The following is an 18,726-nucleotide window of genomic DNA, read 5'->3' as shown; positions in this document are numbered from 1 at the left end:
TCCCAAGGCATTTCCCAGGAACGTATGAGTCTTCCAGTCGCTGCACACTCCTCCAGCAGTAGATGCTCTCCGTCCTTTCACTCTAGCCATCCTAAGAGTCGGCACTTTCACCGCTGTGGGCCCAGGTTTGATCCCCGCTCAGGGAAATACACTCTTGCAAACTGCCCGCATGGTCAAGAAACAAGTTTCAGCAGCTTTTAATACTGACAGTCCAGCTCAACATACGCTTGCAAAGGATCTTTTTGTATTTGATTTGTCAGATTTTTCTGTAACCTATTCCTACTGACTTGTAGGCATTCTTTATATATTCTGGATACAAGTCCTTTGGTGGGTATATATGTTGGTATGTATATTAAAGATGTCTTTTCTTGTTCTGTGATTTGCCTTTCACTCTCTTAATAGTATCTTTTCATGTACATAAACTATTAATTGCAGTATATTCCAATATATTGTCTTTATGACTAGCAATTATGTTTTCTGTTTGTGAAATCTCTGCCTGCCTCAAAATCATCAAAAATAGTCACTTCTGTTTTCGTCGTCAAGTTGAATGGTTTCACCTTTCACGTTTAGAGGTGATTTGCACCTGGAACTGTTTCTGTGTGACGTGGTGTAGGAATGGAGACTCACGGGTTTCGTATGGACTTTCGGCTGATGCTGCGTGAGTGCTGTCTGTCACGCTGTGCTGCGCCGCCTCTGAAAGACAGGTGACGGGATGTGTTGTTCTGGCTTTGGAGTCTACTCTGTCCCAGCTGTCTGTTTTCCTATCTTTATTAGGTCAGGTCTCTGCAGCAATGATTTTGCAAAACAGGGACACCTCCTCCCCAACCTCAGTGGTGTTTCTTCAGCAAGCACCTGTTTCTCACACATCTTCAGGTCAGCTGTAGAGGTGCTGGGCTCCACCAGGGAGGCTGAGCCAGGCTCCAGGCTGTGCAATGAGTTCTGATCCACCCCACATGTCTCCCCTCCTGGGCGAGTGGCTCCCCTGGGTGTCGTCTTCACAAGGCAGATGGTATACGCTTGAGAGGGCGAGTCAGGCCACATCTTCCCAGTGAGTGACGAAGGGTACTCCTCAGAGGGAGAGGAGGAGCGGAGTGGACGTGGTCAAATAAACCACAGGCCACCTTCTGTCCATCAGCATTCACCCTCCTTCTGCAAACAGCACACACTCGCCACCGCCCACTCCAAAAGTCTCCCCAGTCATAGAGCCAGGCTCCGAGTCTGGGATCTCAGGATTCCATGTCATCCTTCTTCACCTGGACACTTGTGAGCCAGAGACAAGCCTTCCAGTCCGGGATTCACGATCCCTTCCCCATAAGCATGGCTGTTGCTTGGATGCTGGCAGAAGACACATGACTCCTAGGTCAGAGACGAAGGCTCATCACTCCTGGTGACCGCGACTCTGTCTGGGACAGTGCTGCAGAGTGACAAGCATGGCCAGGTGGCTGGCGCACACACAGGGCCTGCATCACAGCCGGAAACGCTGAACTTGGCGCACTCGCTGCTTTTTCAGGAAGCAGTAAGAAGCCTGGAAGGAGATGCCACCTCACCTGAGATGCCGCCCTGGTGAAGGCTGGTCAGGGCCTTGCACAGCCAGACACACCTCGAAGGAGACGTGGGAGGGCACAAAAGACCGAGGGCCCTCTCCCAACCAGCGCCACCTGCGTGCACGCGTGCTCGCACGCACACGCACACCCCAGAGTGGGCCCCGCACAGGGCGTCGGGTGCACCCGAATCGCCCCACAAGACGCCACGGGCTCCTTCTGTGGGGGGGGACTCTGTGCCGCGATGAAGCCCCTTTTCCATTTTCCACGAGGCTTGGCTCCGCCCTGTCTCCCCATCGTCGTCCACGCCCATGTTTGTTTTCAAGATGTGCCCTTCTCTCTGCCCACCTGGGACTCCGGGGCCAATCCATGCCCACCCCCCAGGAGCCTCCTGCCCCGCCTGCCCCTTCTGAGTGCCTGGCAGAGCACGAGGCAGCCGCAGTCGGCCTGGCTGGAGGCTGCGCCCCTGCCGGTCGGTCTCCCTGCAAGTGTCTCCGTTTTGTCTGTGGCTGGAGAGCAGATGAGAGCCTGGCTCCCCAGCCGGGCTCTGCTGGCTCCGCGGTGCTCCGCCCCCTGGGTCCTGCTGCCGCCTCCTGGCGGGCCGCCTCCCCATACTCAGGTCCCCAGGCTCGGCCATCACAGGGAAGGGCAGGACACCACTGCTGCCCTGCGCCCCGGCCCGTCCTCTCCCGGGGCCCACTTGGGTCCAAGGGGGCGACTCTGCTGGGCTCAGGCGCCTCCTGCCCGTCGTAGGAGTCAAGATTTCTCCTGCAGCCGCTCTGGACGAGCATCCTCCGGGACTGCTCGGGGTGCACCCATTCTCGAGAGTCGCTCCAGAGAGGCACCTGGCTGTGTCCGTGGGGCACACGTGGCCCTCTGGCCCCGGTGCCACCAGGAGTAGTGTCACCGTGGCTGAGGTTTGCCTCGGTCTCAGTGCCTCTGGGAGGGGAGGGGGCCAACTTCCTGCAGCCCCCTGGCCTCCACCAGCTGGTTCCCAAGGCCACGGCACCTTTTAGATGCTGTTGAGAGGACCCCCACGTGTGTCCGGGCGGGTCTGTGCTGCTGGGACGGCGCGTGGTGGAGCTCCAGTGATGTGAGTCATCGGGGTCACACGCTGCGGCGGAGACCGACAGGGGGCCAGGCTGCACCTGCTTCCAGGCTACCGGCTGGGCTCCCGCCAGAACTTCAAGATGCTCATCCCGTGTGGCTGGCTGCCTGGGGCGTGTTTGTCTCACGACAGCCAGGCGGCCAGGCCAGCGGGGTCAGCCTCCACCCCCGGTCCGTGGGTGGCAGCAGGTCACGGGCTAGGCCTGGCCAGCAGCAGGGGACACACGCTCTGCACAGTGGCTGTCTGGGCCCTTGCGTTTCCATATGTGTGTTAGGGTCAGCCTGACATGTGTGTTAAGGTCAATCGCAGGAGTAACAAAAAAGAGAGACAGAAGGGAGGAGTGCTCAGTCACTCAGTCACGGACGACTGTTTGTGACCGCGTGGTCTGTAGCCCGCCAGGCTTTTCTGTCCATGGAATTTTCCAGGCAAGAACACTGGAGTGGGTAGCCTTTTCCTCCTCCAGGGGATCTTCCCGGAATCAAACCCGTTTCTCCTGTCTCCTGCCCTGAGGGCGGATTCTTTACCGTTGAGCCACCTGAGAAGCCCAAGGAAGGCTCGGGGAGGGGGGAGCTGCCAGGACTTTGACTGGAGTCGCCTTGAATCTGCAGAGGGGAGAACTGATGTCTTTCTTATACTGAGTCTTTCTAATCAAAATCAGGTCTACTCCATTTAATGAGACTGTCTTTGATTTTCTCTGGACCGTGTTTGGTGGTTTTTCAGGGCAGCAGTCTGGCACATCTTTCGTTAGATTTTTTTTCTGGCTGCTTGTTGGTTTTAATGCCACAGAGCAGGGACATGGAGAACAGGGACAGTTCTCTCTGGAAGGTTTCCTGTGCCCCTTCCCACTCTGTCCTCCCGTCGTGGGATGACCGCTCTCTGACTTCCATCAGCCCAGGCTGTCTAGCCACGCGTGGACCCCCCCAGAACATGCTCGCCTGTGCCAGCCTCTCTGGCCTTGGGTGGTACCTGGCCTTCTCATTGCAGCAGCTTCTCTCGTTGCAGAACGCGGGCTCTAGAAACGCAGACTTCAGGAGTTGTGGTGCACAGGCTTGGTTGCTCCGCGGCATGTGGGATCTTCCCAGACTGGGGATCAAACCCATATCCCCTGCATTGGCAGGTGGATTCTTATCTACTGTACCACCAGAGAAGTCCCACCCTTGTCTTAATCAGTGCAGCTTTGAAGTAGGTTTTGAAAAGCAGCAGCTAAATTCTCTGATGCTGTTTCCTGCCCAGGATCTCCTGGACTGTTCTGTCTTCTCATCTCCTTTTACATTTTAGAATCAGCTTGCAGATTACTACAGAGACAGCCTGGAGGGAATTTGACTGCAGTCCTGACAAACCTTTTTTTTTTTTTTTTGCCTTTTCATACTGTTCATGGGGTTCTCAAGGGAAGAATACTGAAGTGGTTCGCCATTCCCTTCTCCAGTGAACCACATTCTATCAGAACTCTCCACCATGACCCGCCCGTCTTGAGTGGCCCCACACGGCATGGCTCAATTTCATTGAGTTAGACAAGGCTGTGGTCCATGTGATCAGTTTGGCTAGTTTTCTGTGATTGTAGTTTTCATTCTGTCTGCCCTCTGATGGATAAGGATAAGAGGCTTATGGAAGCTTCCTGGTGGGAGAGACTGACTGAGGGGGAAACTGGGTCCTGTTCTGATGGGGGGGCCGTGCTCAGTTCACTTCAGTTCAGTCACCCAGTCGTGTCCAACTCTTTGCGACCCCATGGACTGCAGCACACTAGGCTTCTCTCTCCATCACCAATTCCCAGAGCTTGCTCAAACTTATGCCCATCGAGTCGGTGATGCTATCCAATCATCTCATCCTCTGTTGTCCCCTTCTCCTCCTGCCTTCAATCTTTCCCAGAATCAGAGTTTTTTCCAGTGAGTCAGTTCTTCATATCAGGTGGCCAAACTATTGGAGTTTCAGCTTCAGCATCAGTCCTTCCAATGAATATTGAGGACTGATTTCCTTTAGGATGGACTGGTTGGATCTCCTTGCAGACCAAGGGACTCTCAAGAGTCTTCTCCAACACCACAGTTCAGAAGCATCAATTCTTCAGAGCTCAGCTTTCTTTATAGTCCAACTCTCACATCTGTAACTGACCACTGGAAAAGCCATAGCCTTGACTATACAGACCTTTGCCTGTAAAGTAAGGTCTCTGCTTTTTAATATGCTGTTAAGGTTGGTCATAACTTTTCTTCCAAGAAGCAAGTGTCTTTTAATTTCATGGCTGCAGTCACCACCTGCAGTGATTTTGGAGCCCAAGAAAATAAAGTCTCTCACTGTTTCCATTGTTGCCCCATTTGCCATGAAGTGACAGGACCGGATGCCATGATCTTCATTTTTTGAATGTTGAGTTTTAAGCCAACTTGTTCACTCTCTTCTTTCACTTTCACCAAGAGGAACTTTAGCTCTTCTTCACTTTCTGCCATAAGGGTGGTGTCATCTGGGTATCTGAGGTTATTGATATTTCTCCTGGCAATCTTGATTCCAGCTGTGTTTCACCCAGCCCGGCATTTTGCATGATGTACTCTGCATAGAAGTTAAATAAGCAGGGTGACGATATACAGCCTTGACGGACTCCTTTCCCAATTTGGAACCAGTCTGTTATTCCACGTGCCATTCTAACTGTTGCTTCTTGACCCGAATACAGATTTCTAAGGAGGCAGGTGACACGGTCTGGTATTCCCATCTCTTCGAGAATCTTCCATAGTTTGTTGTGATCCACACAGTCAAAGGTTTTGGCATAGTCAATGAAGCAGAAGTAGATGTTTTTCTGGCACTCTCTTGCTTTTTCTGTGATCCAACAGATGTTGGCAATTTAATCTCTGGTTCCTCTGCCTTTGCTAAATCCAGCTTGAACATATGGAAATTCTTGGTTCATGTACTGTTGAAGCCTGGCTTGGAGAATTTTGAGCATTACTTTGCTGCAGTGTGAGATAAGTGTGGTTGTACAGTAGTTTGAGTGTTCTTTGCATTGCCTTTCTTTGGGATTGGAGTCAAAACTGACCTTTTCCAGTCCCGTGCCCACTGCTGAGTTTTCCAAATTTGCTGGCATGTTGAGTGCATCACTTTAACGGCGTCGTCTTTTAAGATTTGAAATAGCTCAGCAGGAATTCCATCACTGCCACTGGCTTTGTTCGTAGTGATGCTTCCTAAGGCCCACTTGACTTCGGACAGCAGGATGTCTGACTCTAGGTGAGTGATCACACCATTGTGGTTATCTGGGTCATGAATATCTTTTTTGTACAGTTCTTCTGTGTATTCTTGCCACCTCTTCTTATTATCTTCTGCTTCTGTTCGGTCCATACCGTTTCTGTCCTTTATTGAGCCCATCTTTGGATGAAATGTTCCCTTGGTATCTAATTTTCTTGAAGAGATCTCTAGTTTTTCCCTACTTTCTTCAATTTAACTCTGAACACTGTCAGATTCAGACTTAAATTGAAGAAAGTAGGGAAAACCACTAGACCGTTCAGGTATGACCTAAACCAAATCCCTTGTGATTATACAGTGTAAGTGACAAATAGATTCAAGGGACTAGATCTGATAGACAGAGTGCCTGATGAACTATGGACGGAGGTTCGTGACACAGTACAGGAGACAGGGATCAAGACCATCCCCATGGAAAAGAAATGCAAAAAGCCAAAATGGCTGTCTGAGGAGGCCTTACAAGTAGCTTACAAAAGAAGAGGAGCTAAAAGCAAAGGAGAAAAGGAAAGATATACCCATCTGAATGCAGAGTTCCAAAGAATAGCAAGGAGAGATAAGAAAGCCTTCCTCAGTGATCAATGCAAACAAATAGGGGAAAACAATAGAATGGAAAAGACTAGAGATTTCTTCAAGAAAATTAGAGATAAAGGGAACATTTCATGCAAAGATGGGCTCAGTAAAGGACAGAAATGGTGTGGACCTGACAGAAGCAGAAGATATTAAGAAGAGGTGGCAAAAATACACAGAAGAACTGTACAAAAAAGAGCTTCACGACCCAGACAATCACGATGGTGTGATCACTCACCTAGAGCCAGACGTCCTGGAGTCTGAAGTCAACTGGGCCTTAGGAAGCATCACTATGAACAAAGCTTGTGGAGGTGATGGAATTCCAGTTGACCTATTTCAAATCCTAAAAGATGATGCTGTGAAAGTGCTGCATTCAATATGCCAGCAAATTTGGAAAACTCAGCAGTGGCCACAGAACTAGAAAAGGTCAGTTTTCATTCCAATCCCAAAGAAAGGCAATGCCAAAGAATGCTCAAACTACTGCACAAACGCACTCATCTCTAGCAAAGTAATGCTCAAAATTCTCCAAGCCAGGCTTCAACAGTACAGGAACTGTGAACTTCCAGATGTTCAAGCTGGATTTTAAAAAGGCAGAGGGGAGAGGAACAAGATGGTGGAGGAGTAGGTGGACATGGCGTACCTCTCTCTCCACGGATACATCAGGAATACACCTTCAGACACAGAAGTGCACACAGAACACCAGCTGAGAGCAGACAGGAGGACCTGACCAGCAGGAAAGAATTTACAGAACGTGCAAAACTCGGTAGGACGAAGGAACTAGCATGAAAAACAGGAGTTGGTAGGACCCGACCTGCCCTCGGTGGGTGGCGGAACTGAAGCAGGGGTCCAGTCCCCACACTGGGGCAGTTGTCTGAGTCAGAGAAGCATTTAAGGCTGAGAGGGAAACAGCTGGTCTGTGGCAGCCTAAATGGAACGTGAATCAGACAGTCCTTGCCGCAGCCGTACGTACCCTGGATGGAGCACACTTTGCAATCCTATAGACTGTGGCCTGCCAGGCTTTTCTGTCAGGGAAGGGGTTTTCCAGGCAAGAATACTGGAGCGTACTGGCCAATACTGGTTGCCATACCCTTCTAGAGCACTGTATTTCCTGCTGCCCTAGCCGCCAACCCCCCTGAGTACCTGGTGCTGCCGGAACCCCTGCGACCCAGGCAACTGCACCGCCTCCACACCTGGCCCTCACAGGAGCAAACCCAAGTCCTCCAGGGCAGCCTCAGGGGCAAACCCCAGTGGACAGCCCACATGCAGAGGTGGAAATAAAACCACAGTTGAAACCCAGCGGCAGTGTGGCTAAGGAATAAGACCCAAAACCTTCCCACCAGCTGTACAAGCTGCAGATTAAATCCACACGATCAGCTAGGCAGACTCTGTGTCGTGGAATATATGAAAGGTCATTGAGAGCTCCCACAAAAGAAGCAGCACTAGCTCTGATACCTCTGAACATTGGAAGCAAGAACACAGAGGAACAGGAACAGATTAGCATCTGAGCTGCCCCTGCAGCAGGTCCGGGGTCAGCATGGTGGCAGAGGGCATCCTAGGAGGCGAGGCGGACTGGGACTCCCAACGAGGGAACGGACTCTGACAGCAGTGACTCAAGAAAAACGCGTATTATTCTTACGTTTGACTTGTTCTGTAGGTTCTTTTGGATTTTTTTTCTTTTTTCCCCCATCACTGTTGTAGTTGTCAGTTCTATTGGCACTATGAAATCTAACTACGCTTTTGAGCTTTTTTTCCTCAGTCACATTTTTAATTGTTGCTATAAACCTCTGCCTCTATATTGGGCTTTTGCAGTTCTGGAGAGTTGTTTTTTTTCTTTTCTCTTTTTTTAATTTTAATTTTTTAAACCTATTATTATTTTTTCTACATTTATTCCTTTGTTTGCCTTTCCTACTGTTCTTTTCCCCTTGCAGTTAATCTTTTATATATATAAGTCTTCATCCACCTCTATTTAAATTTGCATATCCTTATATCATATATATATATATATGATATATATATCATGTCCATGTCCAGTTCTAACTGTTGCTTCCTGACCTGCATACAGATTTCTCAAGAGGCAGGTAGAACAACAGACTGGTTCCAAATAGGAAAAGGAGTACGTCAAGGCTGTATATTGTCACCCTGTTTATTTAACTTCTATGCAGAGTACATCATGAGAAATGCTGGGCTGGAAGAAGCACAAGCTGGAATCAAGATTGCCGGGAGAAATATCAATAACCTCAGATGACATGCAGATGACACCACCCTTATGGCAGAAAGTGAAGAGGAACTAAAAAGTCTCTTGATGAAAGTGAAAGAGGAGAGTGAAAAAGTTGGCTTAAAACTCGACATTCAGAAAACTAAGATCATGGCATCCGTCTCATCACTTCGTGGCAAATAGATGGGGAAACAGTGGAAACAATGAGAGACTTTATGTTTCTGGGCTCCAAAATCACTGCAGGTGGTGACTGCAGCCATGAAATTAAAAGACACTTGCTTCCTGGAAGAAAAGTTATGACCAATATAGATAGCATATTAAAAAGCAGAGACATTACTTTACCAACAAAGGTCCATCTAGTCAAATCTATGGTTTTTCCAGTAGTCATGTGTGGATGTGAGAGTCGGACCATAAAGAAAGCTGAGCGCCGAAGAATTGATGCTTTTGAAGTGTGGTGTTGGAGAAGACTCTTGAGAGTCCCTTGGACTGCAAGGAGATCCAACCAGTCCATCCTAAGGGAAATCAGTCCTGAATATTCATTGGAAGGACTGATGCTGAAGCTGAAACTCCAACGCTTTGGCCACCTGATGCGAAAAACTGACTCACTGAGAAAGACCCTGATGCTGGGAAGGATTGAAGGTGGGAGGAGAATGGGATCACAGAGGATGAGATGGTTGGATGGCATCATGGACTCAATGGGCATGAGTTTGAGCAAACTCCAGGAGCTGGTGATGGACAGGGAAGCCTGGCATGCTGCAGTCCATGGGGTCGCAAAGAGTCGGAGATGACTGAGCAACTGAACTGAACTGACTGTGTCAAATCTACCAATCATTTTAAGGAGAATTGACGGCCTCATGATGCTGAGACTCCCAATCTACCCACTTGATGTATCTTGACATTTATTTACATACTATATTCTTTGGTTTTCCTAAGCAATATTTTTAGGGTGGATTTTTTCTCATCAAATGAATTCCTATGTATCAGATGTATTTTCTATACTTTTACATGTGTATTTTTATCAATTGACTTTGCGACTTTAATAAATGGTGGGTATTAATCTTTTGCTCTTCTCTTGGTGAGAACGTTTACTGTTGGTGACGCCAGCTTGGTGGTCAGCTGTGGCCGCCAGGTCTCACATCTGGTCCTCAGGCCTCGCCCACCTGCCAGCTGAGCGCTTGCCCCCCTCTCCCCACCGCCCAGGGCTCCCTCCTGGCAGTCACCTTTCTATCTCTGTTCCTGTGAGTTTGAGTTATTTAAGATTCTACATATGAACGATATAAATGGTGTTTTAAAATTTATTTCGCAATTATTTGTGCTAATGTGTTGACGTGCCCGCGGCTCTTGCACGCTGCCCCTGCAGCCCGCCTCCTGCAGGGCTCCCCTCCTGGTCCCGCCAGCTTGTGTCTTCTCGGATGTCCCGCGCTGCACTCCCAGCAGTGTCCATCCGCGTCCCTTTCCAGTCTGTCCGCCTTGTCCTGGTTCCTGCCCCCCTGCACTGAGGGGAGCAGGCAGGAGTCCAGTAACGAGGCCGGAGTAAGGTCCCCACAAACACACGCTCTTGAACAAGGGACACTCCTTGTCAGCTGGGAGTGGTTTTCTTTTCTCTGTTTATCATGAATGACACAGGATCTGCACCGTTTCCCCTGAATCTCCGGAGATGGTGGTGTCACTCTGTTCGTATGAGGGGCATCCATCCCTGTAGGACTGAGAAGTGGACCTTGTCTTCCTTCGTCATCTCTTTAAAGTCTGCAGGATGAGAGACGTTTCACTTTTATATCTAACATTGCTACCCCCGCTGCCGTCAGCGAGCGTCGCCAAGGCCTGTCGCTTTATTCAGCTTCTCAGAGAACCAGCCTGAGGCTTTGTTGAACTTTCAATTTGCTTCCCTGGCTCTTGCATTTGGGGTTTTATTTGTCTTCCTGTATATGTGTATGCATGGGCTTTGCTCAGAGCTCGGTTGGTAAAGAATCCGCCTGCAATGTGGGAGACCTGGGTTTGATCCCTAGTTTGGGAAGATCCCCTGGAGAAGGGAACAGCTACCCGCTCCAGTAGTCTGGCCTGGAGAACTCCATGGACAGGTTGCAAAGAGTCAGACCCAACTGAGCGACTTTCACTCACTTGGTGTGTGCATATATATATTTAATTGGGGTGTAATTGCTTTAAGATGTTGTGTTGGTCTCTGCTGTACACTGAGGTGGCTCAGCCATGTGTATACATATGTCCCGCCCTCATGGACCTCCCTCCCCCCGCCCAACCCCATCCGGCTCGGTCCCCGCAGAGCACTGAGCTGAGCTCCCTGTCGGCACAGCAGCCTCCCAGTAGCTATTTAATATTTCCAAATCAAGCAAGTGACAATGGATTAACCTCCAAAATATACAAACAGCTGATGCAGCTCAATATTAAAAAATAAACAAACAAGCAACCCAATCAAAAAATGGACAGAAGACCTAAGTAGGCATTTGTTATTTGGGTTTGTTTTTCTTCTAACTTCTTGAGCTACAAGCTGGTTGGATCTTAATATTTGGCATTTCTTCTTTTTGATACATGACAGGCAAGTTAAGGTTGGCAATTACCCTTTATTTTCTGCTTTAATTATCTGAAAATTTTTGAAATGCAGTGTTTGGGGTATTATTCAGATCAACATTTTCTAGTTTTCAGTACAATTATTTCTTTGATCTCTAGGTCATTTAGAAATCGGTTTCCTTTCAGTACATTCGCATCAGATTTTGGACGTGGCATGGATTTTTCTTGTCGGCATAATCACGTTTCGACCGGAGCTGGGTCACTGCGGCAGCAGAGCTTCGTGTGGGGTGTTGGAGGCCAGAGCGTGCTCCGTGCTTGCCGAGTGTCACAAGCGCGGCCGGGTCTTTAGTGTGGCGTTCACATCTTCCGTGTTCTTTCTGCTTTTTCTTGTCTGCACGTCCCAAGTATGATGACAACCTTTGGGGACACATCGGCTTCTTACGATCCTGACAACTTTTGCTCTGCGTTTCTTCAGACTCTGTTATTAACTTTATTTTGGTTCGAATTTTCCTGGGTGTATGTTTTCTTTTCAGTCACTCCCTAATCTTGGGTCTTACATATTTCTCTGCATAAAATCTGATTTCTTTTTTTTTAGAGTGAAAGTGGGTTTATTCTGGGAGAGACACACTCCACAGACAGAATGCAGTCTGTCTCAGAGGGCAAGAGCACCGAAACTCTGAACCCAAACTGACCCCGCTCTTAACCAGCGCGTTTCGCATTTCCATCCTGTGTGATCGTCTGTGTACACAGATGGCGTGGATTGTGCACACAGATTACTCCAGAACAACAAACACCGCTTGCCCAACACGTTTCTGAGGGCCAGGGATCCGAGACGGCCTTAACCTTGTGGTCCAAGCCCAGGTCTTGCATGAGGTTCGGTCAAGGCCGTGGCTGAGGCTGGGTCACGTGAAGGCTTGACTGGGCCGGGGGTGGGGGTCTGCTTTCCAAGAGTTCTCTCACCCGGACGAGGGCTGGAGGCCTCACGTCCTCACCTCACGGACTCTCCAAAGGGCCGCCTGAGTGACCTCACGGCAGGTGGAGCATCCGCAGAACAAGAAATTCCACACAGGCCCTGGAGTCATGTCTTCTGTGGCTCAGCCTGAGAAGTCACACTGGGTCACTTCTGCCCTGTCCTGCTGGCCACAAGCCCGTCCTGATGTGACGTGAGGGGTCTGCCTGGGGCCGGGGCACACCTGCTGAGCCAGTGTTCTAAATCCCAGCTCCATCACTTTCTAGCTCTGGCATTGGCTGCTTTATCGTGTCCAGCAGTACCTGGCACATAGTAAAATGTCCAGCCAGCTTGAGTCCCCTTCCATAGGTGAGGGGAGTCACATTTGAAGCCTACTGGGAGAAACGGGTGAGACCGAAGTGTTGGAGGGAAGTGGAGCCTCACGCCCTCAGGACCTCTCATTTGATTGCATCTGATGTCTGTTTATCCTTCTCCAGCTCGTGTTCATCTTTCTCTTTGCTTTATTTTCATTAATGTTTTTGTCATTTCAGTTTCTCCTCCTTCTGGTTTGGAAGTCACACACTCTGTCTCTGGTCTTTTAGCTGTTGCATAGAAATGACTAGCTGCATGCTGAGGTTAATGTCTAAAGTTCCGAAAATCCTACTTTTACTCCTGCCCAGACAAAGTAAAGAACCTGCCTGCCAACGCAGGAGACTAAGAGACACAGGTTCACTCCCTGGGTTGGGAAGATCCCTTGGAGGAGGGCATGGCAACCCACTCCAATGTTTTTTGCCTGGAGACTCCCATGGACAGAGGAGCCTGGAGGGCTGCAGTCCATGGGGTCGCAAAGAGTTGGGCACGATGGAGCGACTTAGCAGCAGCAGGACAATACAGTGACCTTGGGGCTTGGAGACAAGGGACATTAGTACTGTGTGTTCAGACCACACGGCAGCTCTGCACCCTGCACCCTCCCCAGGTCTCAGACTCCCCTACGGAAGCTCTCATCTATCCTCTTTCGGAATCTCACCTTGAAAGAGACAGGCTCTCTGCAGTGGGCGCCCAGTGGGGCCTCTCAGCATCTTTCTCCTTGGCTGTCGCCGCGGCTCTCAGACACTCGGACAAGTCCACGGCTTTCCAAAACTGAACTGCCTTACTTGCCTGCAAAATTTCCGACTGTTTTAAGGACTGGTCTGGGTGTGGGGTTTTATTTGTATTTACTCAAACTGGAAATCTCCAAGCTTTATTAATCGGCACACTCGTGTCTTTAATGGTTTGTGAGAAGCGCTCAGCCTTTAACCCTTTGAGTACCGCCTCCGCCCCGCCGCCTCTCCTTGCCTTGGGAGCTCGGGGGTGATTGCCCACCCCCCGCCCTCCCCGTCCCTACCCACCTCCCGTGTCACTTCACCTCCCAGTCGCCTTTTGGTTTCCTGCAGGGCCACCAGCTTAGGCTCCTCCTCTGCCTTCCAGATCATCTGTCCTCAGAGTCTAGAGAACCGTGAATCCCATCCAATGAAAGGTTTTAGTTATTATAGAGTCATTTTTTAGAAACGCTACTTTTTAATAAATTTGGCTATTCTCTATAATTCCTTTCCTTTGCCTAAAATCTCTAACTCGTACTGAAATCATGTAGTGTTCTGAGTCTGATAATTCTATCAGCTTGTGAGGTCTCAGGTCACGTTCTGTTTCCTATTCTCTATAACTCCTTTCCTTTGCCTAAAATCTCTAACTCGTATTGAAATCATGTAGTGTTCTGAGTCTGATAATTCCATCAGCTTGTGAGGTCTCAGGCCATGTTCTGTTTCTGCTGGCACTCTCACAGTTTACTAGAGACGGATCATTTTCTTTAAGAAACTGATTGCTAGAGACGGATCATTTTCTTTAAGAAACTGATTGCGGGGAGTCTGCATTCCTTCCAGGATGCGGGCGCGTCCCCTCAGAGAGCCGTGTGTGCCCCAGCAGAACCCCCTCCCCGGCCCCTCATCTTCCATCTCCTGAGCGAGGCCACCCGCATCACTTTAAGCTCATAGTCTGAGGCTTGGTGCCCTCCGCACCCCGCCCCAAGCCCAGGGATGAGAACTTGTCGCCAGACCTGTTTCCTGTTTGGGACTGGCTCAGGGCAATCTCCCTGGGATTTCCACCCACCCTGCTCAGCACGAAGAACTCGCCTCACGCTCCCTGGGGCCAGGAAGGTGTGTTTTGGGCTTGCCATGGTGTAATCTTTTGGGGTTGCCACTTTTTGAGGGGCAGGGTGCCTCTCACCCCTCGTGGGGGTAGTCTTCTGCCTCCCCAACCCCTAAAGCCTTGGAACCTCGGCCCGGGTGGCCCCAGTCCACCAAGGCTGATCCCTGCGGACTTCACCTTGTTGTTTCTTGCTTTTTGCCTTCTGTTGCTTTTAAGAAGGCGTTTTTCAGGTTTCATGGTCAGTTCAGTTCAGTCGCTCAGTCGTGTCCAGCTCTGCGACCCCATGGACTGCAGCACGCCAGGCCTCCCTGTCCATCATCAACGTCTGGAGTTCACTCAAACTCATGTCCATCGCGTCTGTGATGCCGTCCAACTGTCTCATCCTCTGTCGTCCCCTTCTCCTCCCGCCTTCAATCTTTCCCAGCATCAGAGTCTTTTCCAAAGAGTCAGTTCAGGTTGCTGTTTTTTCCCAGAAGGACTGATTTGGATCCAGAGCACCAGCTCCTGAGTGGACACCCCCCACTTTGGGGCCTCCATGCGCTCCCGTCACGCCCCCTTCTTCACCCCAGGATGTGCAGCGCAGGGCTCCCCTGTGTCTCAGTGACCCCCCAGCCCCTAATGGACCGCGCAGCGCCCCTCTGCCCTGAGGGCCTGACCCTTCCCAGGTCTGGCCCGGCCAGGCCAGCCCCACGCCCGTTAGGCCTGGACTGCACAGACCTGCCCCTTGGCCTCTGTGCCTGCTCCCCTGAAGATGCAGCCCCCTGCCCCGGCTTCCCGCACCCCCACGTGCCATGCAAGCCCCAGCGCACCCCGCAGGACAGGCTAGCTCCTGTCCCTGGGGAGGCCCTGTCCTTGGGCTGGGCTCAGCATTGCTCCAGGCTCCGGGAAGCGGCGTGCTGCTTTGCATAGGAACCGGGCGGCCCCTCCCACCCCGCCTGCCCCTGGGGAGAAGTGACTCAGCCAGGCTACCGGCAGGGCTGCGGGTGGCTCCAGCTGGTGTGGCAGCTCAGCCCGTGGCACCCCTGGGCTGGGCCCGAGGCCGGGAGAGCCTGGGGAAGCCCCCACGCCCTCGCTGGCCCGGGCACAGGCTGCAGCTCGCCCGGAGTCAGCCTTCTGAGGCCTGGCAGCCCCAGGCTGAGTCACAGCAGGCACGCAGGGGAGAGGTGGGTGCGCGGTGCAGGTCCACCCGGCTCCCTGAGAAAGACTGCAGATGCGGCCGCCGAGAGCAAGGACAGGCTGCGGGAGCCTCGCCCCTTGGTTCTGGGGGGCGGTCCAGCCTCTTGGAGGGCACTGACCCCACCTGCTGGCTGGCTCACACCCCTGGGCTGTCGGAGGAACTGGGGAAATTCTAGAGAAACACCAGCGCTCAATGGGGCTCCAGGCGTCCAGGCTCCGCAGTGCGGGGCCGGAGGACTGTGTCCTTCTGGAGGACGTGGCTGCTGTCTGAGCAGCAGGGGAGGAGGCGGGATGGGGGTGGGGAACAAGGGTCCCGCAGTCCCATCCTGTGCCCACAGGGCCCTGGAGCCAGCACCCTCGTGGTCAGCAGGCGTCCTTGGCCGGGTCTCCTACGCGGGCCCTGAGGGGCAGTCCAGGGGCCCTGCTCCTGAGGCTGGACGCCAGGCGGGCTTTGGGGGGAGGCTCGTGGGTGCCAATGGGCTGTGGGCTCTAGCCATCTTGAGTGTGCTCATAACCTCCTAGGAGAGTCCCTGGGTTTGCTCACTGCCCCTAACTGGGACTCCTCTCCTGGGGCGGAGAAGATGAGCACAGGCCCCAGGGCCTTGCCCCCTGGTCTCGAGTGGAGGTCCCGGCTTTTCTGGTAGCGGGGAGCGAGTGTGGGAGCGAGTGGGCTTGGAAGCCAGCTGGGACTGACCTCTGGGGAGACCAGCGCCTCGCAGTGGGTGAGGGCTGCCCTTAGGGGGGCGAGTCCGAGGGGGGCACGCCCTGGGGCGCAGAGTCTCAGGGACCCGTGACTGTGGCCAGAGACGAGGTTCTGGGGCAGGACCAGTGGGCCTGGTCTAGGGTGGTGGACGTGACCTCACGGACTGACCAGAGCAATCTGGAAGTTGGTGGGTGGCCTCGGGGGGCGCGATAAGGGGCGGGCAGGCAGGGCCTGGCATGTGGGCATGGCCGGGGCTGGGTGGGCGCGATCCGGGCGGAGGCGGGCGCCATCCCTGAGGGTGGCGGGCGCAGTCTCAGGACCCTCCTCTCCCTCTCTCTCTGCTGCAGGGTTGCCAAGGGCCCTCCCAGCACCCTGCCTGGTGTGCCGTGGCTCGCTGCCGCCAGCTGGTCCTTGCAAGCGCTGCCGCTCCTTCTGTGCCGCCGTCCTGCAGGGCGCCTCCTTCGTGCCCCTCGGCGACGAGCCGGGCAGCGGCCTGTGGACCCCGTGACGCCGAGCACCAGGGCCGGAGCGACGCGCCTGGGCCCCGCGGCCCCCAGAATGTGGCTCGTTCCTTTGAAAACCTCCACGTAGACGCGGGACCTTGTATACAGAGCTATTTTAGCGAACCTGTGCATCCTCAGCTTGGTGTTTCTTATGGAGCCTGGGCCCCCGGCCCGCCTGCACCCCGGGCCCCTCGCCCTGCACCCCCAGCCCTGTGCCATGTCCCCACGCCTCCCTCTCAGCCCGCACCCCTGCCCTGCGGGAGGCGGGCTCTGTCCTGGGCGCCCCTCCGAGGCGCCCTCCTCGCTGGCGGGCGCCCGTCCCGAGAGGCCCTGTGTTCACTCATTGACTCAACAAAGGTCTGGCTGTCCTGCTCCAGGTTCTTTGCACCCGAGCGTCTCCTCCCAACCTGGTGCTAAGCGAGGGGGGGAAGGGGCGCCCGCACTAGGTCAGACCCCTCAGGGGCCACCTCAGGTGGCCTTTCGGGCCCCCGGGCCGTCCGTGGGCCGTGCAGGCTGCGGAGACTGGAGGCGGGTGAGCCTCTGAAGCATCTCGGCTCGGGCTGGGGCGTCCCAGCCACCCACACCTGCAGGGCCGCGGAGCCCCAGAGGACAAGGACCCATCCCCACCACGCTTCTCCCCGTGAAGCCACATGGTGGCTTCGTTTCCAACCCCCTGCAGCCCCTCGGCACTGGCATGGTGTGCTCCGGGCCCCAGGGGTGTCGGTAGGCAGGCGGGCCAGGACCGGGCCGTGTGGGGCCTCCTCACTCCAGAAAGGGCCAGTGCTCATGGAGTCACTGGGTGCACAGTCCCCACCTGCCCCCCGGTGAGAAAGCAGGTGGCAGCCTCGGGCACTCACCGGCCTCAGGCTGGTCCTCCCCACTCAGCCCGGTGGACAGTGTCTGGGCACACAGCCCACGGCCCTCCTGACCCGAGCCATCCGGCTGACCCAGGGAGCTCTGGCAGCCTGACTCAGAGGGGACCAGGCCAGGGACAGCGGGGGGACTAGCGCCTGGACTTCCCGGCCACCCCAGACGCCCCAGCTGACAGCTGACCGCACCCCACAGGGGACCACAGGTGAACCTGCCCGGAGGGCTGCACCCCCATCGGCCCTGCCTCCCAGCGGCGGGGGAAGGGAGCCCACGCCTGCTCCGGGCTGGGGGAGGGAGGCTGCGCAGTGGACTCTGGCTTCTGGGTGGGGTGGGGCGCAGGCGGCGGGGACCATGGTCCTGGGTGATGTTTGCCGGCGGGTCCCACGCCTGGGTTTCCCATGTTGGTTCCTGCCTCCTGAGGCTCGAGTCCACTTCCCGTCTCAGGTCAGACGAGGGGGCAACAGAAAGGCGAGCAGCCAGGGCAGCCCTAGGGCCGCCCAGGGAGCCAGCCCAGGGGTGCTGCCAGCTGGGTCTGCTCCCCTCCACGCTTGCGGTGCCCTGTTGGGGTTCCAAGCAGATCCCCAGCTCCCTGGGCCCTGGAGGGGGTCTCTGGGCTCTCCAGCGACTCCCTCTTTTCCATGCCTCTGACTCAGGGGACATGCCCTCAGGGCCAGAGGTGCTCAGACCTGCCGGCCAGTGCGGGAGGCAGGCTGGACCCGGGGAGGAGACCAAGGACCCCTGAGCCACACCTCAGCCTAGGTAGGCCTGGGGGCAGGCAGGGCTCTGTGAGCGCCTGCGTGGAGGCCTCTGCAGAGGACCCAAATGCAGAAAGGGCAGAGTGTGCTCCCTGCACAAGCCAGGCCCCAGAGTCAGCCTCGGGGTAGTGCTCTCTAGGGTGTGGCCAGTAAAGCAAGGGCTCAGCAAAGTGGAGCAGCCTCTCACACCCAGAGGACGGACGGGGGCCCTCAGGACTGGAGGGGTGTCCCAGGCTTGTGGGAGCTGGGGCTGGTGCCAGGGATGGCTCCCACCTCTCTGCCAGCCCCGCTGGGCTCGACAACTGGGACACGAGCCACCTTCCATCCCTTGACTTTGGGACAGAGGCCTGAGAGAAGGGGGGAGACACTGAGGAACCGTGGGGGGTTCAGGGCGGCTCCCCGAGCCCACAGGCCCACAGTCA

At 53.9% G+C, this 18,726-nt stretch overlaps 1 protein-coding gene across 1 annotated transcript in view; it reads left to right on the top strand.

The window, feature by feature from the left end:
- The window catches only part of TTLL8 (tubulin tyrosine ligase like 8), a 58,174-nt gene extending 41,372 nt beyond the window's left edge, over positions 1-16,802 (top strand). The window contains exon 7 of the mRNA XM_086403386.1: positions 16,524-16,802. Coding sequence (XP_086259512.1) covers positions 16,524-16,684 — 161 coding nt within the window. The 3' untranslated portion in view covers positions 16,685-16,802. The remainder of the gene's footprint in view (positions 1-16,523) is intronic.
- The last annotated feature ends 1,924 nt before the right edge of the window (positions 16,803-18,726 follow it).

Source organism: Bos grunniens, chromosome 5 (genome assembly GCF_055505025.1).
Source record: "Bos grunniens cultivar Pamir isolate PY7600 chromosome 5, Bosgru_T2T1.0, whole genome shotgun sequence".
In the NCBI taxonomy this organism is placed as follows: Eukaryota; Metazoa; Chordata; class Mammalia; order Artiodactyla; family Bovidae; genus Bos; species Bos grunniens.
Note: the sequence above shows the minus strand (reverse complement) of the source record. Positions and strands in the feature narration are given on the sequence as shown.